General features: G+C 45.9%; 1 protein-coding gene and 1 long non-coding RNA gene across 5 annotated transcripts; one reads left to right on the top strand and one right to left on the bottom strand.

Annotated features, from left to right (window-relative positions):
- The first annotated feature begins 213 nt into the window (after positions 1 to 213).
- On the top strand, positions 214 to 19,498 carry JPT1 (Jupiter microtubule associated homolog 1). 2 transcript variants are annotated; one of them, XM_047707321.1, is made up of 5 exons: positions 214 to 411; positions 9,768 to 9,910; positions 10,261 to 10,358; positions 11,646 to 11,664; positions 19,233 to 19,498. In XM_047707321.1, exons 1-5 carry the CDS (start codon positions 356 to 358, stop codon positions 19,379 to 19,381), a joined length of 465 nt encoding a protein of 154 aa, XP_047563277.1. In that variant the 5' UTR covers positions 214 to 355; the 3' UTR covers positions 19,382 to 19,498. The 2 variants fall into 2 exon arrangements, with proteins under 2 accessions (XP_047563277.1, XP_047563278.1); XM_047707322.1 differs by lacking the exon at positions 214 to 411 and adding an exon at positions 418 to 805.
- LOC125087226 (uncharacterized) lies at positions 13,433 to 22,581 on the bottom strand. 3 transcript variants are annotated; one of them, XR_007123383.1, is made up of 5 exons: positions 22,378 to 22,517; positions 20,943 to 21,052; positions 17,964 to 18,073; positions 14,003 to 14,141; positions 13,433 to 13,874 (listed from the first exon to the last, which is right to left on the bottom strand). It is a non-coding gene; the product is annotated as an uncharacterized LOC125087226 (long non-coding RNA). The 3 variants fall into 3 exon arrangements; XR_007123381.1 differs by having other exon boundaries at positions 13,433 to 14,141; positions 22,378 to 22,581; XR_007123382.1 differs by lacking the exons at positions 14,003 to 14,141; positions 17,964 to 18,073 and having other exon boundaries at positions 22,378 to 22,581.
- Positions 22,582 to 22,658: the final 77 nt, after the last annotated feature.

The following is a 22,658-nucleotide window of genomic DNA, read 5'->3' on the forward strand; positions in this document are numbered from 1 at the left end:
GTCCAATCATCACCGAGATTTGGGGATGGGGGAGGGGGAACTTCTAAAGACACCCTGACCAGGAAGGAGGCGGGTTTAGGCTGAGCTGGGGCCACCGCAGCCTGTCGAGGTGCCGCACGATGCTTGGCACTCCAGGGAGCCAATAGGAACGAAAAAGGCTATTTGAATTGGCCAATACCGGCAGGGTGGGGGCGGGCTTTTTCGAGCCTTATAAAGGCTGCGGCCGGCGAGGCAGGCGGTGGCGGAGGCTCCTTCAGCGGTCGCTGGCGGTGGGGTGGGGAGCAATTCTGCGCCCCTCGGACCCGACCCTTTCAGCGCTCTGCTCCCGCTTCAGCCTACCTCGCTCCTCGGCACCATGACCACCACCACCACCTTCAAGGGAGTCGATCCCAACAGCAGGAATAGCTCCCGGTGAGGCTGCGGGGCCGCACCCGCCCCACGAGGAGCTCGGGGGGCGGGGGCGGGGGCGGGAGGGCCGCTGCCCGGTGGGGCCACTGAGGCCGGGGGGCCGGTCGTTGGCGGTAACGTGCCTCGGCGCCGCGCTCGTGCCGGGGCGGGCGGCGGTGCTCGGCCGTCGGCTCCGTCTTTGTGCCGTCCCGCAAGCCCGGCGCGCCAGCCCCGCCCGATTCCCGCTCCTCTCCCATTCATTCCTGCCCCCCGAGCGAGGGGTCGGCCGAGGAGGGCCGGGGCCGCTCGCCCTCGCAGTGCTGCGGGATTTTGGTAGTCAGGCCATGCGGAGACGGTTCGCTTCCTTCCCTTTGCGGCGCGGCTGGCCCGGCTTCAGGGCGGTGGTCTTGGCCCCCAGGTGCTTGGGCAGCCCCCGGGGCGCCCCGGTGAGGCCCCATTGTCCCACCCCTGGCCACGCGCTCATGCCTCTGGCCCGGGGCAAGTGGCGGCCCCGCGCCCCGTGCGGCTGTCACCTCTTGCGGCCGCAGCGATCGAGTCTTGCGGGCTCCTACCAGCTGGGGCCCGCCCGGCAGGTGGCATTTGTGGTCGGGCGGGGCTGGTCATTGCGACCCCCACGCCCGTCCGGGACCCAGCCGTCAGTCCTCTGCGAAGTGCTTCCCCTCCGCTAACAAAGGAAAGACCCTGCTCCTTCCCCTCCCGCGCCCACCTCGGAACGCGAAAGACGGGGGTGGGTGGTGAGCCAGTGCGAGTGGGTTTTCTGCGCTCGAACCTTCGGACCTCGGTCTTTGCATCCCACCTCTTTCCCTAACCCCTTTGACGTTTGCCAAATGAGTTCGTCGCTGGCCCGGGTTCCCGAGCTCGAGGAGGTTTCCTGTTCTTGGGCGGGGCCGGAGACGTCCATTGTCTCTCCCGTACTGTCTCCACCTGGGAAGCCAGGGCCTTTCTGGCCAGTCTTGCTACCGCATTTGGGGAAGAGGACACTGGGTGTTTGGACTGGAACCCTTTTCCAAGCCCTTGCCTGACTTGGTGAAAGGGTCTGTAATCGGTGGAAGGTGTCCACATTGTCTCGGCTAATTGCACACCGTTCTTTTAAGGTGGATACAGACATTTCTGGGATCCTGCTCAAGGCTTGTAGGAAGCTTAGGTTCCACTTTTTCTGGGCATCTGTTCTTCATTGATCACGACCTGCTGTCGTGTGCGATCAGCCTTGGGGTCCTGGGCAAGTGGCACAAAGGGAGCCATTTTGTGGGGCTAAGAAGACGGCTGTGAAATAGTGCTTCACTGGGGTTGGAGAACTTGGGGACAAAAAACTGGGCTCAGCAGTGAGTCTTGGGCGGGAGGTTGACATCCCTTTTCAACTCATTCCTTTCCCTTATACAATGTAAAAAGAGTGGGAAAGATTTAAAAAACCATAAATTGGTTGGTCCTGGCAGGTTGGAGACCTTGATTAGGACAGACCTATGAAAATACTGGTCACTCCCTCTTCTGTTGTCATCCTTGCAATGAGATCATTTTTTTCAGAGGGCAATGGAACACACTGAACCTTGGTTTTTCTTTTGTGCCATGTGGTCAACTTTGTGCTGGTCAGACTGTAGTGATTGGAATGTGAAAATCGACACATTATGTAAAAAAATCAGGTATTATCTTTTGGGGTTAAGTTCTGTTTAGTGCTTCATAAAGAATTTCAGTAACCAGGTCAAATGAATCCTCATGCTAGTTTTTTGATATGTATATTGGAAATGTGAGACAGGAGTGATTTTTTCGTTTTGCAGAATAAATGTTTTCATTCACCTTTTGTCATCAGTTTCCCTCCAATATTGTGATCTCAGGACTAGAGCTTTGTCCTTGTGTTTACTTCTTGCCTTTCCTTCCTCTGTAATCTCACCGAATTCTCCACTTGTTTCTGCAGTAACATTTTCCTGGCTCCATAAGCACATTATAAATTTAGGCTAGTAGGGGAATGATCTGCAAAGATCACGTGCGAACTCTGGGGTTTAAAGAAAGAAGAAAGAGAAAGTAATTTTTTAAAAATTGCTATCCATAGTTCATGGGCACATTTTTGTTGAGTCTCAAATATGTAATCCTGGTTTAGTTCAGAAAGAATAGGAGGATCTTAAAAAATTAAACTGAAATAATTTCTGTCTTATGATCCAAATCCTTTGTTTGGGGATGTCTCACTGTTACAAATGGGCTCTACAACAATGACGTCATTGGAGTAGGTATTACCTGCTATTGTGGGAGGAACGCAGACCTTTAAAAAGTTGGGTGCTCAGAGCTTTGACTTTCTTTTTAAGCTGGTGTTTGGGTGCTAGTATTCTTTTTTTTTTTTTCCCCTTTTTTTTAACACCCCAAAATACTTCCCAGCCTGTTAGGGTTCTGGAGATTTTCATCTTGGTAAAATAATTCATGAGGGTTTAATTATGGAAAGGGAAAAAAAATCATTCTACTCTCTAGGGAGTGAAGGGGATGATATTGAAGCAAGTTAATTTTGATTTTATTTCAGGTGTCTTTGTTGATTTGAGGAACAAGGGATAAAAAGCTGGTTGCTTCAAACTTTAACATGAGAGAAAGCCTATTAAGAATTTATAATACACATTTAATTATGATTTAAGCAGCTTAATTAAATAAACCTACAATTATCATCTTTATAAATTGTATGCCTGGATACACTTGCCTTTTTTTTTTTTTTTAAAGATTTATTTATTTGAGAGAGAGCGAGAGCGAGTGGGCAGAGGGGTAGATAGAGAGGGAAAGAGAGAATTTCAAGCAGATTCCCTGCTGGGTACGGAGCCAGATATGGGGCTCAGTCCCACAACCCATGAGACCATGACCTGAGCTGAAACAGACGCTTAACCAACTGAGCCATTAAAAGTGAGGCTGTTGGGCGCCTGGGTGGCTCAGTGGGTTAAGCCCCTGCCTTCGGCTCAGGTCATGATCTCGGGGTCTTGGGATCGAGTCCCACGTCTGGCTCTCTGCTCACCAGGGAGCCTGCTTCCCTCTCTCTCTCTCTCTCTCTCTGCCTGCCTCTCTATTTTTGATTTCTCTCTGTCAAATAAATAAACTCTTTATTTAAAAAAAAAAATAAATTAAAAAAAAATAAAAATAAAAGTGAGGCTGTTGAATTAGATAGAACAGAGCCCAGCAAACTATCACCCAAGGGCCAAATGCAGCGGGTGCCTGATTTTTTATATTCATAAATGGTTGTAAAAAAAAAAAAAGATTCATTTCTTGACTTGTGGAAATTACATGAAAATCAAATGCAATGTTTGTAAATAAAATTTGATTTGAACAGAGCTGTGCTCGTTCGTTTTCAGATTGTCTGTGGCTGCCTTTGTGCTACATGACAGACTGAATAGTTCCAAAGACCACATGACCCATGGGTGCCTGGGTGGCTCAGGTCATGATACCAGGGTCCTGGGATCAAGCCCCACATCGGGCTCCTGCTCAGTGGGGAGCTGCTTCTCCCTCTCCCACTCCCCCTGGTTGTATTCTTTCTCTCTCTCTGTCAAATAAACAAATAAATTCTTGGGGGGAAAAAAAAAGACTGCATGATCCACAGGCCAAAGACATTTACTTTCTCGGGCACTTTACACCATTAGGAGAGGATCTGCCATCCTTTCCTCCATGTACGACCCGATACTCTTTGAGCCTATGGAGGGTTCTATTGATCGACTTTATGGAGGACGTGGAGGTTTAAGAGATGGGCTAGGTTTTGAAGAGCCCTTGAAGAAAGGGTAAAGAGTGCTCTAGGCCAGAGTAAAAATGGGAGTAAATGCCTCAAAGTGGAGATTAACCAACTATTCAGGGAAAGGTGAGGAAAGGGGCTCGGCTGGATTGGTGAAGAAGGTAAGATCTAGATAAGACGGAGAGCCCTGCTGTTGGTCACATCTCCTCAGTCCTGCCTGGGCTTAACCAAGGCTTGCTCCTGCTAGTTTGCGGGGAAGAGGAACAAGGTAGGAAGGGGCGCGGCGTTAGGGAGCGCAGACCAGGGTCCGCTGCACCCGAGGGAGCAGAGGAGCCAGGGTTTCAGTTGTAAGATGCGAGGGCACAGGGGTGCGCACAGACAAGCACACGCTGTGGCCAGTGGGAAAGCTAGGACTGTCGATAGAAGGAGTGTCTGGGAATTCCGGGACCCAGAAGCTGCCATTAAAAGAAGTTTAGACTGGAGCTCCTGCTCAGTTGGTGGAACATGGGACTCCTGATCTTGGGTTTGTGAGTTCAAGCTCCACATTGAGTACAGAGATTACTTTAAAAAAAAAAAAAAAAAATGGGGCCCCTAGGTGGCTCAGTGGGTTAAACGTTTCCCTGCGATTCGGGTAATGATCCCAGGATCCTGGGATCCAACCCCACGTGGGGCTCCTTGCTCAGCAGGGAGCCTGCTTCTCACTTTGCCTGCCACTCCCCCTGCTTGTGCTCTCTATCAGATAAATAAAATCTTAAAAAGAAGAATTTTAGATTAATGGCAATCCAGAAGAATATGAAGTATAAAACAGGACACTGAAATTCACCTGAAATTCCATCTGAAAGCACAAACCCTGGATAACATTGTGGTGTTTGTGCTTTCAGGCCTTTATGTCTAGTTCTGATGACAGTACCTCGTAGCCGTCTGTGTTCCAGGTTCTGTTCTAGGCACAGTCTACAGGCTATCCTTAGAATAGCCTTACAAGGCAGCTACCGTGAACCTCTTCTTTTTGCAGAGAAAACCAAAGCGTAGAGAGAGGGTAAGCAGTTTTCCCAAGGTCACACAGCTAGATAAGTCTATCTCTCTGTATATACATTGTTCTATGTAACACGTGATTGCCCTTCTGTTTTCCAACGTTTTTCATTCACTGTGTTTTGAATAATTTCTGACATCTACCAGTGAAGGTAAATCTGATGTATACAGCTTTCTGTTGTATGGACATGCTTGGATAACTAAACCCCTACTAAGGGCCAGTTAGGGTATTACCAATTTTATTTATAGATTAACATTTTTATAGGAGTGTCCTTGTACATATTTCTGGTTATCCGATAAGGATAATTTCTGGAAGTAGAAATGCCAGTTCATATAAAAAGTGAACAGTTGACATATGCTATCAAAATATCCTTTAGAAAGCTTGTACAAATTTGGGGCATCTGGGTGGCTCAGATGGTTAAGCGTCAGCCTTCGGCACAGTCATGATCTCAGGGTCCTGGGATCGAACCCTGCGTTGGGCTCCCGGCTCAGCAGTGAGTCTGTTTATCCTTCTCCCTCTGCCTTCCCCCCTGCTTGTGTTTCTTGCTGTCTCTGTCTCTCAAATTAATAAAAAAATATTTTTTTAAAAGAAAGTTTGTAGAGATTTATACTCTCATACTTTAATTAATGCTGGAAATTGGCATTTTTTTCATATTTATCAGTCTAATAAGCAAAATACATATCCCTTTGTTTTGTTTATTGTTATTTTTATTTTTAAAAATTTTAAAGATTTTATTTATTTGACAGAGAGAGCGATCACAAGTAGGCAGAGAGGCAGGCAGAGAGTGAGGGTGGGGGGGAAGCAGGCTTCCCGCTGAGCAGAAATCCCTATGTAGGGCTTGATCCCAGGACCCTGAGATCATGACCTGAGCCGAGGCAGAGGTTTAACCCACTGAGCCACCTAGGCACCCCTATCCTTTTTTAAAATTTCATTTATTTGCTAGTGGGATTGCATTTTATTTATTTATTTATTTATTTGACAGAGAGAGATCACAAGTAGACGGAGAGGCAGGCAGAGAGAGAGAGAGAGGGAAGCAGGCTTTCTGCTGAGCAGAGAGCCTGATGCGGGACTCGATCCCAGGACCCCGAGATCACGACCTGAGCCGAAGGCAGCGGCTTAACCCACTGAGCCACCCAGGTGCCCCGGGATTGCATTTTTAATGTTTAGAGGCTACCCACATTTTTAAATTGCCTGTTAGTACCTTTTGTCCCATTTTCCTCTTGTGATCCCTCTACTTTTTTTTTTTTAAGATTTTATTTATTTATTTGACAGAGAGAGATCACAAGTAGGCAGAGAGGCAGGCAGAGAGAGGAGGAAGCAGGCTCCCCCCTGAGCAGAGAGCCCGATGCGGGGCTCGATCCCAGGACCCTGAGATCATGACCCGAGCCAAAGGCAGAGGCTTACACTGAGACACCCAGGCGCCCTTCTACTTTGTTTATTTTTAAGTAATCTCTACACCCAACATGGGGCTTGAACTCACAACCCCAAGATCGACAATCACACGATCTACTGACTGAGCTAAACAGGCACCTTCTTCTGCTTTAAAGATTTGTTTATTTTATTTTATTTATTTTTTTTTAAAAGATTTTATTTATTTATTTGTCAGAGAGAGAGAGGGAGAGAGAGCGAGCACAGGCAGACAGAATGGCAGGCAGAGGCAGAGGGAGAAGCAGGTTCCCTGACGAGCAAGGACCCCGATGTGGGACTCGATCCCAGGACGCTGGGATCATGACCTGAGCCGAAGGCAGCTGCTCAACCAACTGAGCCACCCAGGCGTCCCAGATTTGTTTATTTTAGAGACAGAAGAAGTGCACGCGTGAGTGGGGGCGGGGGGGGCGGGGGGAGAGGGTGAGAATCCTCAAGCAGACCTCTGCTGAGCGTGGGCTCAGGGGCTCTACCCGGCGACCCTCAGCTCATGGCCTGAGCAGAAAGTGAGTCGGACACTTAACCATCTGAGCTGCCCAGGCGTCCCCAGTGGCAGTCTTTTTGGGAGAAAACTCCTGACAGAATTCTGAGGAGAAACTGACAAACTCTTCATTGTAGTAGGAATTGTTAATAGATTCTCTCCTTAAGTGATAAAACATACTTAAAAATCAGTAGATTAGAACAACTCACAATTAGCAGGCTTTATCCTAGTAGACCTATAGAACATTGGCAAATACACATTCTTTTCAAGCCCATATATAGATTTCTTAAGTTGACCACATATTAGGCTTTAAAAGCACCTTTCCTCAAATTTCAAAGGACTCATGTCATACAGGCAGTTGTCTGTGTTATAGTTAAAAGCTAGAAATTAATAAACCAGAAAGACCCCTATGTTTGGAAACATATAAATATATTCTTCAATGATGTATGCGCCGAAGGAAAAAATAATGGAAGTGAGAAAACATTTAGCATGCAATAGTAGTTTTTAAAAAATCAAGACTTGGAATGCCCTTAGAGGGGTACTTAGAAGGGAATTTTCCCCGTAAGTGTTTAATTTTTCCTTCGTTTTCTAATGTAAGGAGCTGTATGCAAATGAAAACTGTTATTTATTTGGAAACTTGGATGACATGGACATCCTCCTGTAAAAATATTTCTCAAACTGATTTAAGAAGAAGTAGGAGACCAGACTACTCCTGTCCCCAATAATGGAATAGAATCAGTAGTTAGAAAATCATCCCGTAAGACCATGTCCATTTCTCTTTCTGAGTAGTGACGGGACAAGTTAAATTGAGTTCTTCCAGGGAGGGAGAACATTGATCAATCCAAGACAGGAAGCTCTGGAAATGTCCAAGTGCTGGGTTTCCTTGCTGAACTGAAAGCTGTAGAGGGTGTCCAGTGGTGCCTGGTAATCGAAGATGCTGGGAGTCTTATGCCCGTGTCTCGTTTGGACTTCCTCCTGTGGCCGGTCCCTTGTCTTTACTAGTGAGAACACTGCATGCCTTACAGGTGTGTAAATGGGGCTCGCTGGTGACGCCAAGACAGGAGGAGACTATCATCAGCTTTCCTTGGGTTTCTAAAATGATCAACTTTGACATGTGTACTCTTGCGTTTTAGTTTTGTTGAAAGTAAAAGTGGAAGTGCGTTATGAATACATAACTCACGAGATGTGCTTCCAAACTTCTTTGCCAATATATCCAGCCACGCCCATTAGGCGAGGTCTGTTAGGTCTTTGTTAAAAGGGGACATGAACCAGGCTGTTTCAGCTGCCCTGGGTGTCAGACAACCTTACTGCAAATATTAAGTCTTTTTATTGCGAATAGTTGACAATACAGTATTATATTAGTCTCAGGGGTGTATACCATACAGCATTCGACAATTCTATACACTATGAGATGCCCACCATGGTGACTGGTGTCACCGTGGGTCCCCACACAAATCTGTTACAACATTATTGAGTATATTCCCTTTGCTGTACTTTTTATCCTGTGACTTATTTATTTCATAACTGGAAATTGGTACCTCTTAATCCCCTTCACCTCATTTATCCATCCCCCCCACCCTTTCCCCTCTGGCCAGTTTGTTCTCTGTGTTTGTGAGTCTGTTTCTGGGTTTTTTTGTTTGTTCATTTGGTTTGGTTTTTTAGGTTCCACATAAAATGAAATCACGTAGTATTTGTTTCTGTCTGACTTAGTTCATTTAGCATCATATCCTCTGCATCCTTCCATGTTGTCTCCAGTGGCGAGGTTTCATTCTTTTTTTTTTTTTAAGATTTTATTTATTTATTTATTTATTTATTTATTTTTAAAGATTTAATTTATTTATTTGACAGAGAGATCACAAGCAGGCAGAGAGGCAGACAGAGAGAGAGGAGGAAGCAGGCTCCCTGCTGAGCAGAGAGCCCGATGCGGGGCTCGATCCCAGGACTCTGAGATCATGACCCGAGCCGAAGGCAGCGGCTTAACCCACTGAGCCACCCAGGCGCCCCAAAGATTTTATTTATTTACCTGACAGAGAGAGATCACAAGTAGGCAGAGAGGCAGGCAGAGAGACAGGAAGGGAAGCAGGCTCCCTGCTGAGCAGAGAGCCCAACACGGGACTCGATCCCAGGACCCTGAGATCATGACCCGAGCCAAAGGCAGCGGCTCAACCCACTGAGCCACCCAGGTGCCCCACGAGGTTTCATTCTTGTTTATGGCTGCGTAATACCCCACTGTGCATCTGTTTGTACCAGATCTGCTTTATCCATTTATCAGTGGATACTTGGGTTGCTTCCATACCTTGGCTGTTGTAAATAATGCTGCAGTAAACTTAGGGGTGCATATATTTTCCAAATGAGTGTTTTTGTTTTCTTCCAGTAGACATCCAGAGTGGAATTACTGGGTCATATGATATTTCTATTATCAGTTTTTTCAGGACCCTCCATATTGTTTTCCACAGTGGCTCCATCAGTTGACATTCCCACCAACTCCATGCGTGAGGGTTCCTTTCTCTCCACATCCTTGTCAACACTGTTGTTTCTTGTCTGTCTACTACTGGCCATTCTGACTGGTGTGATCCAGTACCGAATTTATACCATGATGAATCAATTCCTCTCCCATGTTGGGGGCTCTATAGGAGGAACAAATGGGTGAGGGAAATGAAATGAAAGGGGTTTGAAGACATTTATGCCGAGAAGTGTTTTGGTATGACCTGAAATGGATGTTTTGCCATTATTCCAAGGGTTTTGCGGCCTCCAGGCGGTGGATCCAATTTTTCATTAGGCTTCGATGAACCAACAGAACAGCCTGTGAGGAGGAACAAAATGGCATCTAGCATCTTTGGGACACCTGAGGAAAATCCTCCTTCATGGGCCAAGTCGGCAGGTAATGCTTCTATCTATGGTCACTGGTCAAAAGGGATGGACCCAGTATGAATAACTACAGTTGGTTTTCTGTGATGAGCAAATCCAGCTCAACCATAATGAGATCAACAACAGTTAAAGCTTGTCGGTGGACGAAAGACTGGGACCAAAAAGTGGGAACTACTGAGTCTTGAGGGGTCAGAATAGGGACTGGGGTCAAATTGGGTTATTTGGTGGAATTTTTAAGCTCTCAGTTAACCTCTTAACAGTGTTAGCTCATTTTGTATATGAGACTAACACGAACATCACTCATGAAGGCAGTGTTTTCGCTTAAGTTCTGTCCATTCCTCAAGAAAGTATGGTTTAATTCAGGTGCCAAGTCTAGTGGTGGCCGACAGGATTCTGAGTCATCTGGACCCCAGAGAAGGAACTCTTCTGAAGCGAACGCTGGAGACTTCTTAGATCTGAAGGTCAGTGTGACAACATGGGACAAGGGCTTTGAGGTTAATACAGTTTAGAAATTCACTTCTCTCCTGTTGTACTAAGAGCTTCAGTTCTGCCACTGGAGTCTGACATAATTAGGAGAGGGATGGAGGCCATATTGGGAATGGAAGATCGATAAAGAATAAAGTTGGAAAAGTGAAGCGACATGATCTGGGTCTGTTCAGATGTCTCTTCTACCAGTAGGATTAGTCTCTCTCCTTCACTGTTGATTTTGGGAACTAACGGAGCACGCTTACTTCCTACGTAACTCATATGTAGTAGCATTTGTGAATTCAGAGATTGTTTCTGTTGTTGGCAAACATTGCCCAGTTGATCTGAGCTGAACTCCAGGAGACTCCAGCCTGGGCTTTACCCTCAGTTGTCTGCAGAGGACCATGGTCCCAGTGCCCCCAGGGATGTGTCTGGAAGCCTGTAAGCAGGGACCTCAGAGCACACAGAGGCATCAGCGGTGCAAGTGTGGAGAGACCTGTGTGGGACTTTGGAATTTATAGAGGCCCTTCAACAGCTAGATAAAGAGAAAGGAGAGAGAGAATGGAAGGATAAATTTACCAGTTTCCCATTCTGATTAAAGGATCCTCTGAAATACTAATTGATATTAGGTCATTGACGTAAATGTTAACGTTTTTTGGTGTGTTGGATATTGTGGCACTGGGGCAACCCATCATGTAGCATTTTTGTTCAGCATTGTCCACAAGTAACTAAAGGTTGTAATGTTATCGTGTTGCGGCCTGACCCTGAACTTGACTGTATCAAAATGAAATTTTGCATTTGGTTTCAAACAGATAGTAGCCTATCAGAACCGTGACTGCTTTATTTGCTTGTTATAAAATTAAAATCTGGAGTAAATTTTTAGGGGCATCTGGCTGGCTCAGTCAGAAGAGCATGTGACTCTGGATCTCAGGGTCATGAGTTTGACCCCCATGTTGGCTAGAGATTACTAAAAAAATAAATTTAAAAAAAATTAAATAAGGGGCGCCTGAGTGGCTCAGTGGGTTGAGGCCTCTGCCTTCGGCTCGGGTCATGATCCCGGGGACCTGGGATCGAGCCCCGCGTCGGGCTCTCTGCTCGGCAGGGAGCCTGCTTCCTCCTCTCTCTCTCTGCCCGCCTCTCTGCCTACTTGTGATCTCTCTCTCTCTGTCAGATAAATGGGTAAAATCTTTAAAAAAAAAAAAATAAAAAAAAATAAAAAAAAATAAAAAAAAATAAATAAAAATAAAAACTGAACTAAACTTTAAATTTCTTTTCTTTTCCAGGGAGAAGGCGACATTCATGGTGAGTCCTCCTGAAGCCCCAGTTTCTGGTTCTGTAAATGGTTTTAGCATAGATTGTAATTTGAAATTGAAATCATGTCTTGGGGAAAGAGACTGGGGAGTGAAACCTGGCTTTGCCCCAAGTGCCTGCACGCACTGGGTTCGGAGGAAAGAAAAATGAAACCGGGAAGTTAGTGAACACGGCTGCATGTATATCTGCTGCGGTGAGCGCCATGTCAGAAATGTAGCAGGGAGGGGAAACGGAGAGTCTTTCACGAATATGTGTCCAGTAGTCAGGCTGGTGTCTGTTACTCTTTTTTTTTTTAAGATTTTATTTATTTGATAGACGGAGATCACAAGTAGGCAGAGAGGCAGGCAGAGAGAGAGGAAGAAGCAGGCTTCTGTTGAGCAGAGAGCCGGATGTGGGGCTCGATCCCAGGACTCTGGGATCATGACCTGAGCTGAAGGCAGAAGCTTAACCCACTGAGCCACCCAGGTGCCCCAGTGTCTGTTACTCTTTTTTTTTTTTTTTTTTTTAAAGATTTTATTTATTTATTTGACAGAGAGAGATCACAGTAGACAGAGGCAAGCAGAGAGAGAGAAAGGGAAGCAGGCTCCCCACTGAGCAGAGAGCCCAACGCGGGACTCGATCCCAGGATCCCGAGACCACGACCCGAGCCGAAGGCAGCTGCCTAACCCACTGAGCCACCCAGGCATCCCCCCAGTGTCTGTTACTCTTAATGAGAGCTTTTTAGTAATAAGTGCTGGCATTTCAAGCTTGGCCCACAGCATTTATTTTATTTTTATTTATTTATTTTTTTAAGATTTTATTTATTTATTTGACAGAGAGAGATCACAAGCAGACAAAGAGGCAGGCGGAGAGGGAGAGAGGGAAGCAGGCTCCCTGCCGACCAGAGAGCCCGATGCGGGACTCGATCCCAGGACCGTGAGATCATGACCTGAGCCGAAGGCAGCGGCCCAACCCACTGAGCCACCCAGGCATCCCCCCAGTGTCTGTTACTCTTAATGAGAACTTTTTAGTAATAAGTGCTGGCATTTCAAGCTTGGCCCACAGCATTTAATGACCAAGTTTGTTTGATTTTTATGCTCAGGTGCTTATTTAGCAAGACACGGGTACCTCTGTGATCTTACAGACGATGATTTAGGGGGCAGATGTAAATTCTCAGCATCCGTGTTACCAATTATATGTGGAAATGAGCTATAATCATTTATTTAATGATAGTCAATCTTTGAAGTATTTATTGAATCTTCCTTAACAAGTGCCAGAGAATTACTTCTGCGCGTAATGAAAGGCTCGTGTGTGTCAGGCAGTAGGAATCAGGTGAAAGTTGACTCAGTGAAATGCAGCCGCCGGAAGGCCTTGTCTGGTCCAGAAGGAAGAGGCTGCTTCCTCAGGACCTCTTCCTACCATTACACTCTGTGAGGCAGCTGTTCCGTAGAACAGGTTTAAGAACCAGATTCCTCTCCTGCCCTCTCTGTCTTCCCTTCCCTCCCCTCCCCTTCTTTTTCTTTTCTCTTCTCTTCTTTTCTTAAAGATTTTATTTATTTATTTATTATTTTTAAATAAAAAAAAAAGATTTTATTTATTTATTTGACACAGAGAGAGATCACAAGCAGGCAGAGAGCCCAATTCGGGGCTCGATCCCAGGACCCTGAGATCATGACCTGAACTGAAGGCAGAGGCTTAACCCATTGAGCCACCCAGGCGCCCCTTATTTATTTATTTTAGAGAGACAGAACATGAGCGGGGGCGGGGGGGGGGGAGGGAGGGGGGAGAAGCAGACTCCCCGCTGGGCAGGGAGCCCGATGCGGGGCTCGATCCCAGGACTCTGGGATCATGGACCTGATCTGAAGGCAGACGCTTCACGGACTGAGCCCCCCAGGCGCCCCTCAGACAGTGTTTCTTGGTGGGCGTGGTGGGAGAAGGATCTCCTGAACCTTTGTGAGCGTTACCAGGGTTTCTCCTCAGTGAATGAGTCACTTTCTCACTGGACTGAAAATGTTATTATTCGTGTCCAGTGTGTTCCATTCGCAGAGATTCTTCTGGAGGTAAAGAAATCTTCAGGGCTTTTCAGTTTTGCTGCTTTCCGTGTTCTGAAGTACTTCCACATCAGACCTGACTTAGCAAGAATCAGCTCATCTTTAGTCCCCACTTTTGGACAGGAGATAGAGTTAGCCATCTGCGGAGCCTGAAGAAATATGTGAGAGCCCCTGATGAAGTTAGGAAAAAATGTGTCATTATTCCTGCTAATAATGACTCCCCTCTCACCCCCGTTCAGTTTGTTAGAGATTCTTCAGGTAAACAGCACCCTGAGTTGTGTAGTATGACAAGTCTTTACTTTTAGTTCGTTTGTCATGAAATGACAAGGGGCATAACGATTCAAGATCCGCCTGGTGGCAGAGAGGTCAACCCCAGTCCTGTTGCCAGGTTTGCTTCAAAGTCAAGCTACTCTACTCAGTTTATTTTTTTCTTTGTTCCTAATCAGTTTAAATAAGACAGATTTTGTTTGGGTATAAGGAAAATTGCCTCCCTCTTTTGGGGAATGAAATACAGCAATGGCTAAAGGGAGCACGTGGGAAATCTGTAGCGGAGGGAGAAGGTCCATGGGATTTAGGTCGAAGTCTTTCCCGCCTTCAGGCAAGTTAGACAGTCTGCTGCACTTCTCGACGCTCTAATTCTTTCATCCTTATAATAAACCACTTTATCATTTACTCTGATGTGTCCATTCAGTGAGCTCATTGATGTGCCGAGGAAGAAAGACAAGTCAGGAGTATATAAGTTAGCTATTCTAGTAGATGTGTTTGTGTTTAAAGTCCCATTTATTTTTTTTAATTTTTATTTTTTTTTTAATTTTTTTTTTATTTATTTGACAGACAGATCACAAGTAGGCAGAGAGGCAGGCAGAGAGAGACAGAAGGAGGCAGGCTCCCCGCAGAGCAGAGAGCCCGACGTGGGACTCAATCCCAGGACCCTGAGATCATGACCTGAGCCGAAGGCAGAGGCTTTAACCACTGAGCCACCCAGGCGCCCCTTAAAAGGTTTTCTTTTTTTTAAATTTTACTTATTTATTTGACAGAGATCACAAGTAGGCAGAGAGGCAGGCAGAGGGAGAAGGAGAAGCAGGCTCCCCGCTGAGCAGAGAGCCCAATGCGGGGCTCCATCCCAGGACCCTGAGATCATGACCTGAGACAAAGGCAAAGGCTCAACCCACTGAGCCACCCAGGCGCCCCTCTGTGTAAGTTTCTAAAGCCTTATTCTCAGTTCCTGTACTTGTCTCATTATAGACTAAAGGGATGGAGTAACAGACTAGCCTTATTTTTTCTGGCTGGAGTAGTTCTGAGTAGACAAAGGAGCATTTAAATTAAATTAAGAATTGTTTATTCTTCATATGTGCTTTTTTTTTTTCTTTTTTGGCATATTGTTTAGTCATGAAAGACAAAACTGTTCCCTTAATAATGAAAGACAGACATAAGATTGGTGGGTGTGAGCTTGATTTATCTAAAAATCATTTTATGGGGGCGGCTGGGTGGCCCAGTGGGTTGGGCCGCTGCCTTCGGCTCGGGTCATGATTCCAGGGTCCTGGGATCGAGCCCCGCATCGGGCTCTTTGCTCAGCAGGGAGCCTGCTTCCTTCTCTCTTTCTGCCTGCCTCTCTGCCTGCTTGTGATCTCTCTCTGTCAAATAAATAAATAAAATCTTTTAAAAAAAAAATAAATAAATAAATAAATAAAAATCATTTTATGGAGGGGCTCCTGACTAGCTCTGTCAGTGGAGCATGAGACTCCTGATTTCGGGGTCATGAGTTCGAGCCCCACATTGGGCATGGAACCTACCTAAAATTTAAAAATAAATAAATAAATAAATAAATAAAATAAAATAAAATAAATCGTTTAATGGAGGGGCGCCTGGCTGGTTCAGTCCGTGAGGCATAGAACTCTTGATCTTGGGGTTGTGAGTTCAAGCCCCACGTTGGGTGTGGAGATCACTTTAAAAAGAGTCTTAAAGGGGTGCCTGGGTGGCTCAGTGGGTTAAAGCCTCTGCCTTCGGCTCAGGTCATGATCTCAGGGTCCTGGGATCGAGCCCCGCATTGTGTTCTCTGCTCAGCAGGGAGCCTGCTCCCCCCTACCTCTGCCTGCCTCTCTGCCTACTTGTGATTTCTCTCTCTATGTCAAATAAATAAATAAATAAAACTTTTTAAAAAAAAGTAAAAATAAAAATCATTTTATGAAAATAAATGACCACGGTAGGGCTGCAAGGTAATGAGCTGTTTCCTTTGGAAGTACTCCTAACTTCCTGATGCAGACAGACAACGGGGAACTGTTAGAGCATGGGTACATATTTAAGAGATACTTATCAGAGGACTTGTGTCCTTAATGTTGATGCCTTTGATCCTGCTTCTTGTGCAACAGAGTGTGGCAACGGGAAACGGAGGGGGGGTGGGGTGACCCTTTCTTGCTCCATTGTTGTTTTAAGGGCTGTCAATTTGGAAAGCTTCAGACTGATTTTTACTGCTGGTTGATAACAGTATAGAACATTGTATGTGTTATGTTACCTCTATAGAAAGTTCCAAATGTTCATAAAAGGTAATGTCAAGAGCAGCAGTAGCATATTTCTGAGGTTTTTTTCTTTTTTCTTTTTTTTTTTTAAGATTTTATTTATTTATTTATTTGAGAGAAAGAAAGTATGAGCAGGGGGGTGGGGGAGAGGGAGACACAGTCTCCCCGCTGAGCAGACCTGAACTGAAGACAGACGCTTAACCTGCTAAGCCACCCAGGAGCCCCTATTTTTGAGGTTTTTTTTTGTTGTTGTTGAGTTTCCAATCTTAGACCTCTTCCTCCTTGGACTTCTCGGTGTCAAAGCTGGCTAAATCAAAACTTGGTACAAGGGGTTTTAGGAACATGAACTTTTAATGGTTAGTCTTTGAGGGACTTAAAGTACATTTCTTGGGGCACCTGGGTGGCTTATGATCTCTCTCTCTGTCAAATAAATAAATAAAAAAAAAAAAAGAATATGCACCTGAATTGAATTTGATGGTTTAACACCGAAATGAGGCCCAGCATTTTGCAGTCACTTTTTAATTTTTAAATTATTTATTTATTTATTTATTTATTTTTAAGATCTTATTTATTTATTTGACAGAGAGTAGGCAGAGAGGGGGTGGGGAGCAGGCTCCCTCCTGAGCAGAGTCCCATGCAGGGCTAAATCCCAGGACCCTGAGATCATGACCCGAGCCAAAGGCAGAGGCTTTAGCCCACTGAGCTACCCAGGCGCCCGTGCAGTCACTTTTGACTTGGAACAAAGACTTTTCAAAAAAAAAAAAAAAAAAGAAAGGAAAAGAGAAAACAAACAAACTTTTCCAAGTTTGGAAACTGCCTCAATAAGAATACAGGTTTGGGGGCGCCTCGGTGGCTCAGTGGGTTAAAGCCTCTGCCTTCGGCCCAGGTCATGATCCCAGGGTCCTGGGATTGAGCCCCGCGTTGGGCTGTCTGCTCCGCAGGGAGCCTGCTTCATCTTCTCTCTCTCTCTCTCTCTCTGCCTGCCTCTCTGCCTACTTGTGATCTCTGTCTGTCAAATAAATAAATAAAATCTTAAAAAAAAAAGAATACAGGTTTGTTGGGAATTTCACAGATTAGTAGATCAAGCAATATCTAGGATGTTGGGTAATAATACACTAATTCTCAAGACTTTGACATGGAAACTACCCAGTTAATATAAATGGGAATGACCTGATTAATGGAGATTTATAAGTCAGTAGGGGAAAGGTAGACTCTTTGATAAATGATGTCAATACAATGGATTATCTTTATGGTTAGAAAAAGAAATCAGGGGCGCCCGGGTGGCTCAGTGGGTTAAGCCGCTGCCTTTGGCTCAGGTCATGATCTCAGGGTCCTGGGATCGAGCCCCGCAACGGGCTCTCTGCTCAGCAGGGAGCCTGCTTCCTCCTCTCTCTCTGCCTGCTTGTGATCTCTCTCTGTCAAATAAATAAATAAAATCTTTAAAAAAAAAAAAAAAGAAAGAAAAAGAAATCAGAGAGGCACCTGGGTGGCTCAGTCAGTTAAGCGTTCAACTCATTTTGTTTTTGTTTTTTGTTAGAGCCCACACAGGCGACTCTAGATCTCAGCTCAGGTCTTGATCTCAGAGTCAAGAGTTCAAGCTCTGCATTGGGCTCCGCCCTGGGCGTGGAGCCTACTTGAAAAGAAAAAATTAAGCTCACCTAGTAATCATGGAAATGTAACACCAAACAGGAATGAAATAACATTTCACCCATCAGTTTGGCAAATTTTAAAGTGAGGTGATTACTAAATGGTTGGTGTGCAAAGGTTGGGGTAGAGCACGGCATAGCCTTTTGGGAAAATGTGAGGATGGGAGCCCTCGTATCCCCGTGGGCACCTGTTTCAGTTCATTTTTTGCTATCAGTAGTACAAATACAGTACTATATTATATCAAATATATTGACTCATGGGATAAAATACTATAAAGCAATTAAGTAAGGTGAATTATGACCATGTGAATAAATATGGGTAAATGGGGGCACCTGGGTGGCTCAGTGGGTTAAGCCGCTGCCTTCGGCTCAGGTCATGATCTCAGGGTCCTGGGATCGAGTCCCGCATCGGGCTCTCTGCTCAGCAGGGAGCCTGCTTCCCTCTCTCTCTCTCTGCCTGCCTCTCTGTCTACTTGTGATCTTTCTCTCTGTCAAAAAAAAAAAAAAAAAAAAAAGGGTAAATGTCTAAAAGTGTAAAAAAAGTAAGTTTATATCATATCAAATACAACAACAAAAACAGTAATATGTATTCTCTGTTGGGAATAAAATATAAATACGCATTAAACAAAGGGACTAGATACAACTAGTAGTAGGCCCTCTGGGAGGAGGGAGAGGAGACCCACGTGGAGGTGGATTGGGGGTGAGGGGCCTATGGGTTATCTGTAATGTTCTTTTATTTTAGAGAAAGAGAGTGCAGTGGGGAGGGCCAGAGGGAGAGGATCTCAGTCTCTCTGCTGAGCACGGAGCCCCAGGTGAGGCCACCCAAGTATCCTGAAGATGTAAATATTTTAAATTAGAACATTACAAATAACTGGTGCTCCTGGGTGGCTCGGTCAGTTAAGCATCTGACTCTTGATTTCAGCTCAGGTCAGGATCTTGGGGTCCTGGGATTGAGTCCCGTGTCGGGCTCTGCGCCTAAGCAGGGAGCCTGCTTGAGGATTCTCTCTCTTCCTCTCCCTCTGCCCCTTCCCCTGCACTCTCTCTCTCTCTCTCTCAAATAAATAAACCTTAAAAAACACACACACACACAAAAAACCCAAAATACATCTTCCTATTTGTGTATACTTTAGAAAAGAAACACATAAAAAAGCGCCTGGGTACAAATATGACGAAAAGACTGACAGTGGTTGGTTTTGGGTTGTGGGGACATAGTTGAACGATTGTTGCCTTCTTTAGGTATGATTTGTTATCTCTGTGTATGCTTTGATACCTCTAGGTATGATCTGAACCATCCTTCAAGAAAATCTTAAGATTCTTTATTCTACCTAGAAATAATTATTAGCCCTAAGTTTCTTCTGTTTTCCTAGAAAACGTGGACACAGACTTGCCGGCCAGCCTGGGGCAGAGTGAGGAGAAGCCTGTGCCCGCTGCCCCTGTGCCCAGCCCAGTGGCTCCGGCCCCAGTGCCGTCCCGAAGAAATCCCCCCGGCGGCAAGTCCAGCCTCGTCCTGGGTTAGCTCCGATTCTCTTGAACTCTGTCGTTTTGTTTTTGTTTCCTCCATGCTTGTGAACTGCACAACTTGAGCCTGACTGTACATCTTTTGGATTTGTTTCATTAAAAAAGAAGCACTTTATGTACTGCTGTCTTTTTTTTCTCCCCTCTCCTCCCCCAAAGAACAGGTTTCTCTCTCTCTGTCCTGATTCCTCTGGGTCTGTAGGCCATGGCATGAGTGTTTTCTAGTAGTAGATTGGAGGGAAAGTTTTGTGACACTTAGTACAGTGTTTTTAAAAACAATTTGGTTCCAAATGTGTTAGAGGATCTTTTGTACTGAGGTTTTTAAAACCCTTTTCTTGTCAGCTTTACTTGGGTTGACCAAGCCTTGACTGGACAGACCAGTAAACAGTCCACAGGCACCGTTCCTTCAGGCCCCCAAACACAGGGTTGTCTTTATGCCAAACCTACTCGTTGTTGGCCTACCTTGTCAGTGGCCTTTGCTAAAAGCATCTCCCTGTGCCATATGGAAAGTAGAGGCCTGCGCCTCATGCCTTGCTGCCTGCCAAGCAAAAAACTGCCTTTTTCATTTTTGAACCTTAAGAGATAAGCCAGATACTAACTCAACTAACAGACGAGCTAAGCCCGCTGCTCTCACGCAGAGGAAGGCTTCCATGTACGCTCAAGCTGACAAATTCCAAGTGGTAAGCAAAGTGAGGGCGGTGACCACACAGAAGTGGGTCTTTGTGGTGAACAGACCCCAGGGGGGCAGCGCTCTTCTTCGGGAACTTGAAGCTGTGTGCATGATGCTGGGGCTTGACCGTATCCTTGAAATGTGTGTTGTACTTCACAATCCTGGACTGTTGCTTAAAGTAAACAATGTACAAATTTTGAAACATTGTGTCCTGTGTCATCTTTTTGAGACTGTTTCAATGTTCTCCCTGTTTAGTTGCTTTTTTCTCTGTTACTCTAAATCCTGTTGCCCAAGGATTGATGATGAGTCATTCAAGTCAAGACAAACTAATGAAAACCCAGAGAAGTGGGCTTCTCTCTAAAGAAAATAGGTTTAGGGGCTCCTGGATGGGTCAGTCGTTAAGCGTCTGCCTTCAGCTCAGGTCATGATCGCAGGATCCTGGGGTTGAGCCCCACACTGGGCTCCCTGCTTGGTGGGAAGCCTGCTTCTCCCTCTCCCACTCCCCCTGCTTGTGTTTCCTCTCTCGCTGTCTCCATCAAAGAAATATATAAAATCTTAAAAAGAAAAACAGATTTGGGGAGCCTGGGTGGCTCAGTGGGTTAAAGCCTCTGCCTTCCGCTCGGGTTATCATCCCAGGGTCCTGGGATCGAGCCTCACATTGGGCTCTCTGCTCAGCGGGGAGCCTGCTTCCTCCTCTCTCTCTGCCTCCTTCTCTGTCTACTTGTGATCTCTCTGTCAAATAAATAAAAATCTTTAAAAAAAAAATAATAGATTTAAAGTCACAGCAGGAGTTCAAAGCACCAAAATGGTATCTATGGTAATAAAATCCATGAGTAGTATGGATAAATGATAAAACAATTATTAGCCACTATATTTTACATTCTCCACCTACCCTTTGTGCCGGGCAGTAACATGTAAGATTTTACATCCTCTCATCTTGCAGGGTGCCTCCCAGTGGTGCGAGGTTACAGAAGAGGACTCCAAAGAAAGAGGGACGAGGATCTGAGGAGACAGAAGATAAGGAAAAAACTCTTGGGTTCTAGGCAGAAAGTTCTAGGTCAACATGCTATATTAAATGTCCTAATTGGGCATTAAGACTTGGCTTTTAGGTCTAGCTACACTACTAAATTGTGGTTTTTGTCTTGTAACTTAGGGACCAATTTCCTTTCTGAAAAAGTGAGATTTTTGAGATGATAAGCATAACCACTGGTTCACTGGAACTCCTGGATATTTCTTTGGGAAAATAAAGGTGTTTATAGGTTCTGGGGGTGTTAAGTTTTTCTCCCTTATGGTGCAAAGCATTTGCAAAATGGAGAAGTCAACAGCTTTGTTACAGGATCTGTCCAATTTCACTAAAACAGTTTAGCCCTACAAACACTAGCCTGAGTTACAGTTTCTATTAGGACACTCAGGAGGTAGGAACCCTACCTGTACCCTTCTCTCTAATGGTGGGGATCCTGGAAAAGAGACGTCTCTGATTTGTGTCACAATTCGTAACTTCAGTGTTTTTTGTTTTGTTTTGTTTTTAAGATAAGTGTCTCATCCAAAGTCAAGTATTGTGAAGGAGGGAAGTTCTCCCAGTCATTCTGATATCAGAACAGATTTCAGGAAGTTCTATGTAAACATGTTTACCAAGGGTGTTACATTTTCTACTTAGCTTACGGTCTTGAAAGTGGAGTCGAATAATCATAAAATGACGAGGGCAGAACAAGCAGTATCTCGTGGACAGTCTTGGACTTTGGGACTCAGGTTGTGTGACGTGAGTGGGAAGGAGGGGAAAACAGTGGCGGACTCCCTATTGCTTATGCCGATTCTACGTCTTTTTTTTTTTTTTTTAAAGATTTTATTTATTTATTTGACAGAGAGGTCACAAGCAGGCAGAGAGGCAGGCAGAAAGAGAGGAGGAAGCAGGCTCCCTGCTGAGCAGAGAGCCAGATGCGGGGCTCGATCCCAGGACCCTGAGATCATGACCTGAGCCGAAGGCAGCGGCTTAACCCACTGAGCCACCCAGGCGCCCCCGATTCTACGTCTTAAGCCATTTTCATCAGATCGCTCTAGAACACGACACTAGTCTCTCGTCTGCAGTGCTTCTGTTAACACTGGTTTGGAAGCACTGGGGCGCTCAGTGGGAAACTGCGGGGAGACGCTCTCCTAACCCAACCCGAGTTTACAGTCGCAGGTAAATCTTTGGACACAGTCAGAAAACGGCGTGAAGCCTACAGAGCAGCATCAACAAAACTTGGCAGCGCTCCGCGTTCTCCAGATGGGGCTGTAACGCCCCACTCCGGAGCAGAGGTCCCCCCCGCAGAAAGGACACTCCCGATTACCTGAGCTGGGTGCCTGTCGTCCCCTGGGGTGGAGCTGGACGTTCACAGCGGCCGCTCCCGACTCCGGCCGGAGTCCGTGTCCCGGGAGCCCCGCCCCCTTCAGCCGTCCTTTCCCTTCAGAGGCGCTGGGCGCCCCCGTGAGGCGGGCCCTGGACGCTGCGGGCCCTACACGCTCCGGCCCCGCGTCCCGCGTGCTCCTGCGCCCGGCGCCACAAGCAGGGAGGGCGGCGGCCCGAGGCCTCGAAGTCGGGATTCTGGGGCTCGCGCCAGCCCCACAGGTT

The sequence above is a fragment of the Lutra lutra genome, chromosome 16 (genome assembly GCF_902655055.1).
Source record: "Lutra lutra chromosome 16, mLutLut1.2, whole genome shotgun sequence".
Classification (NCBI taxonomy): domain Eukaryota; kingdom Metazoa; phylum Chordata; class Mammalia; order Carnivora; family Mustelidae; genus Lutra; species Lutra lutra.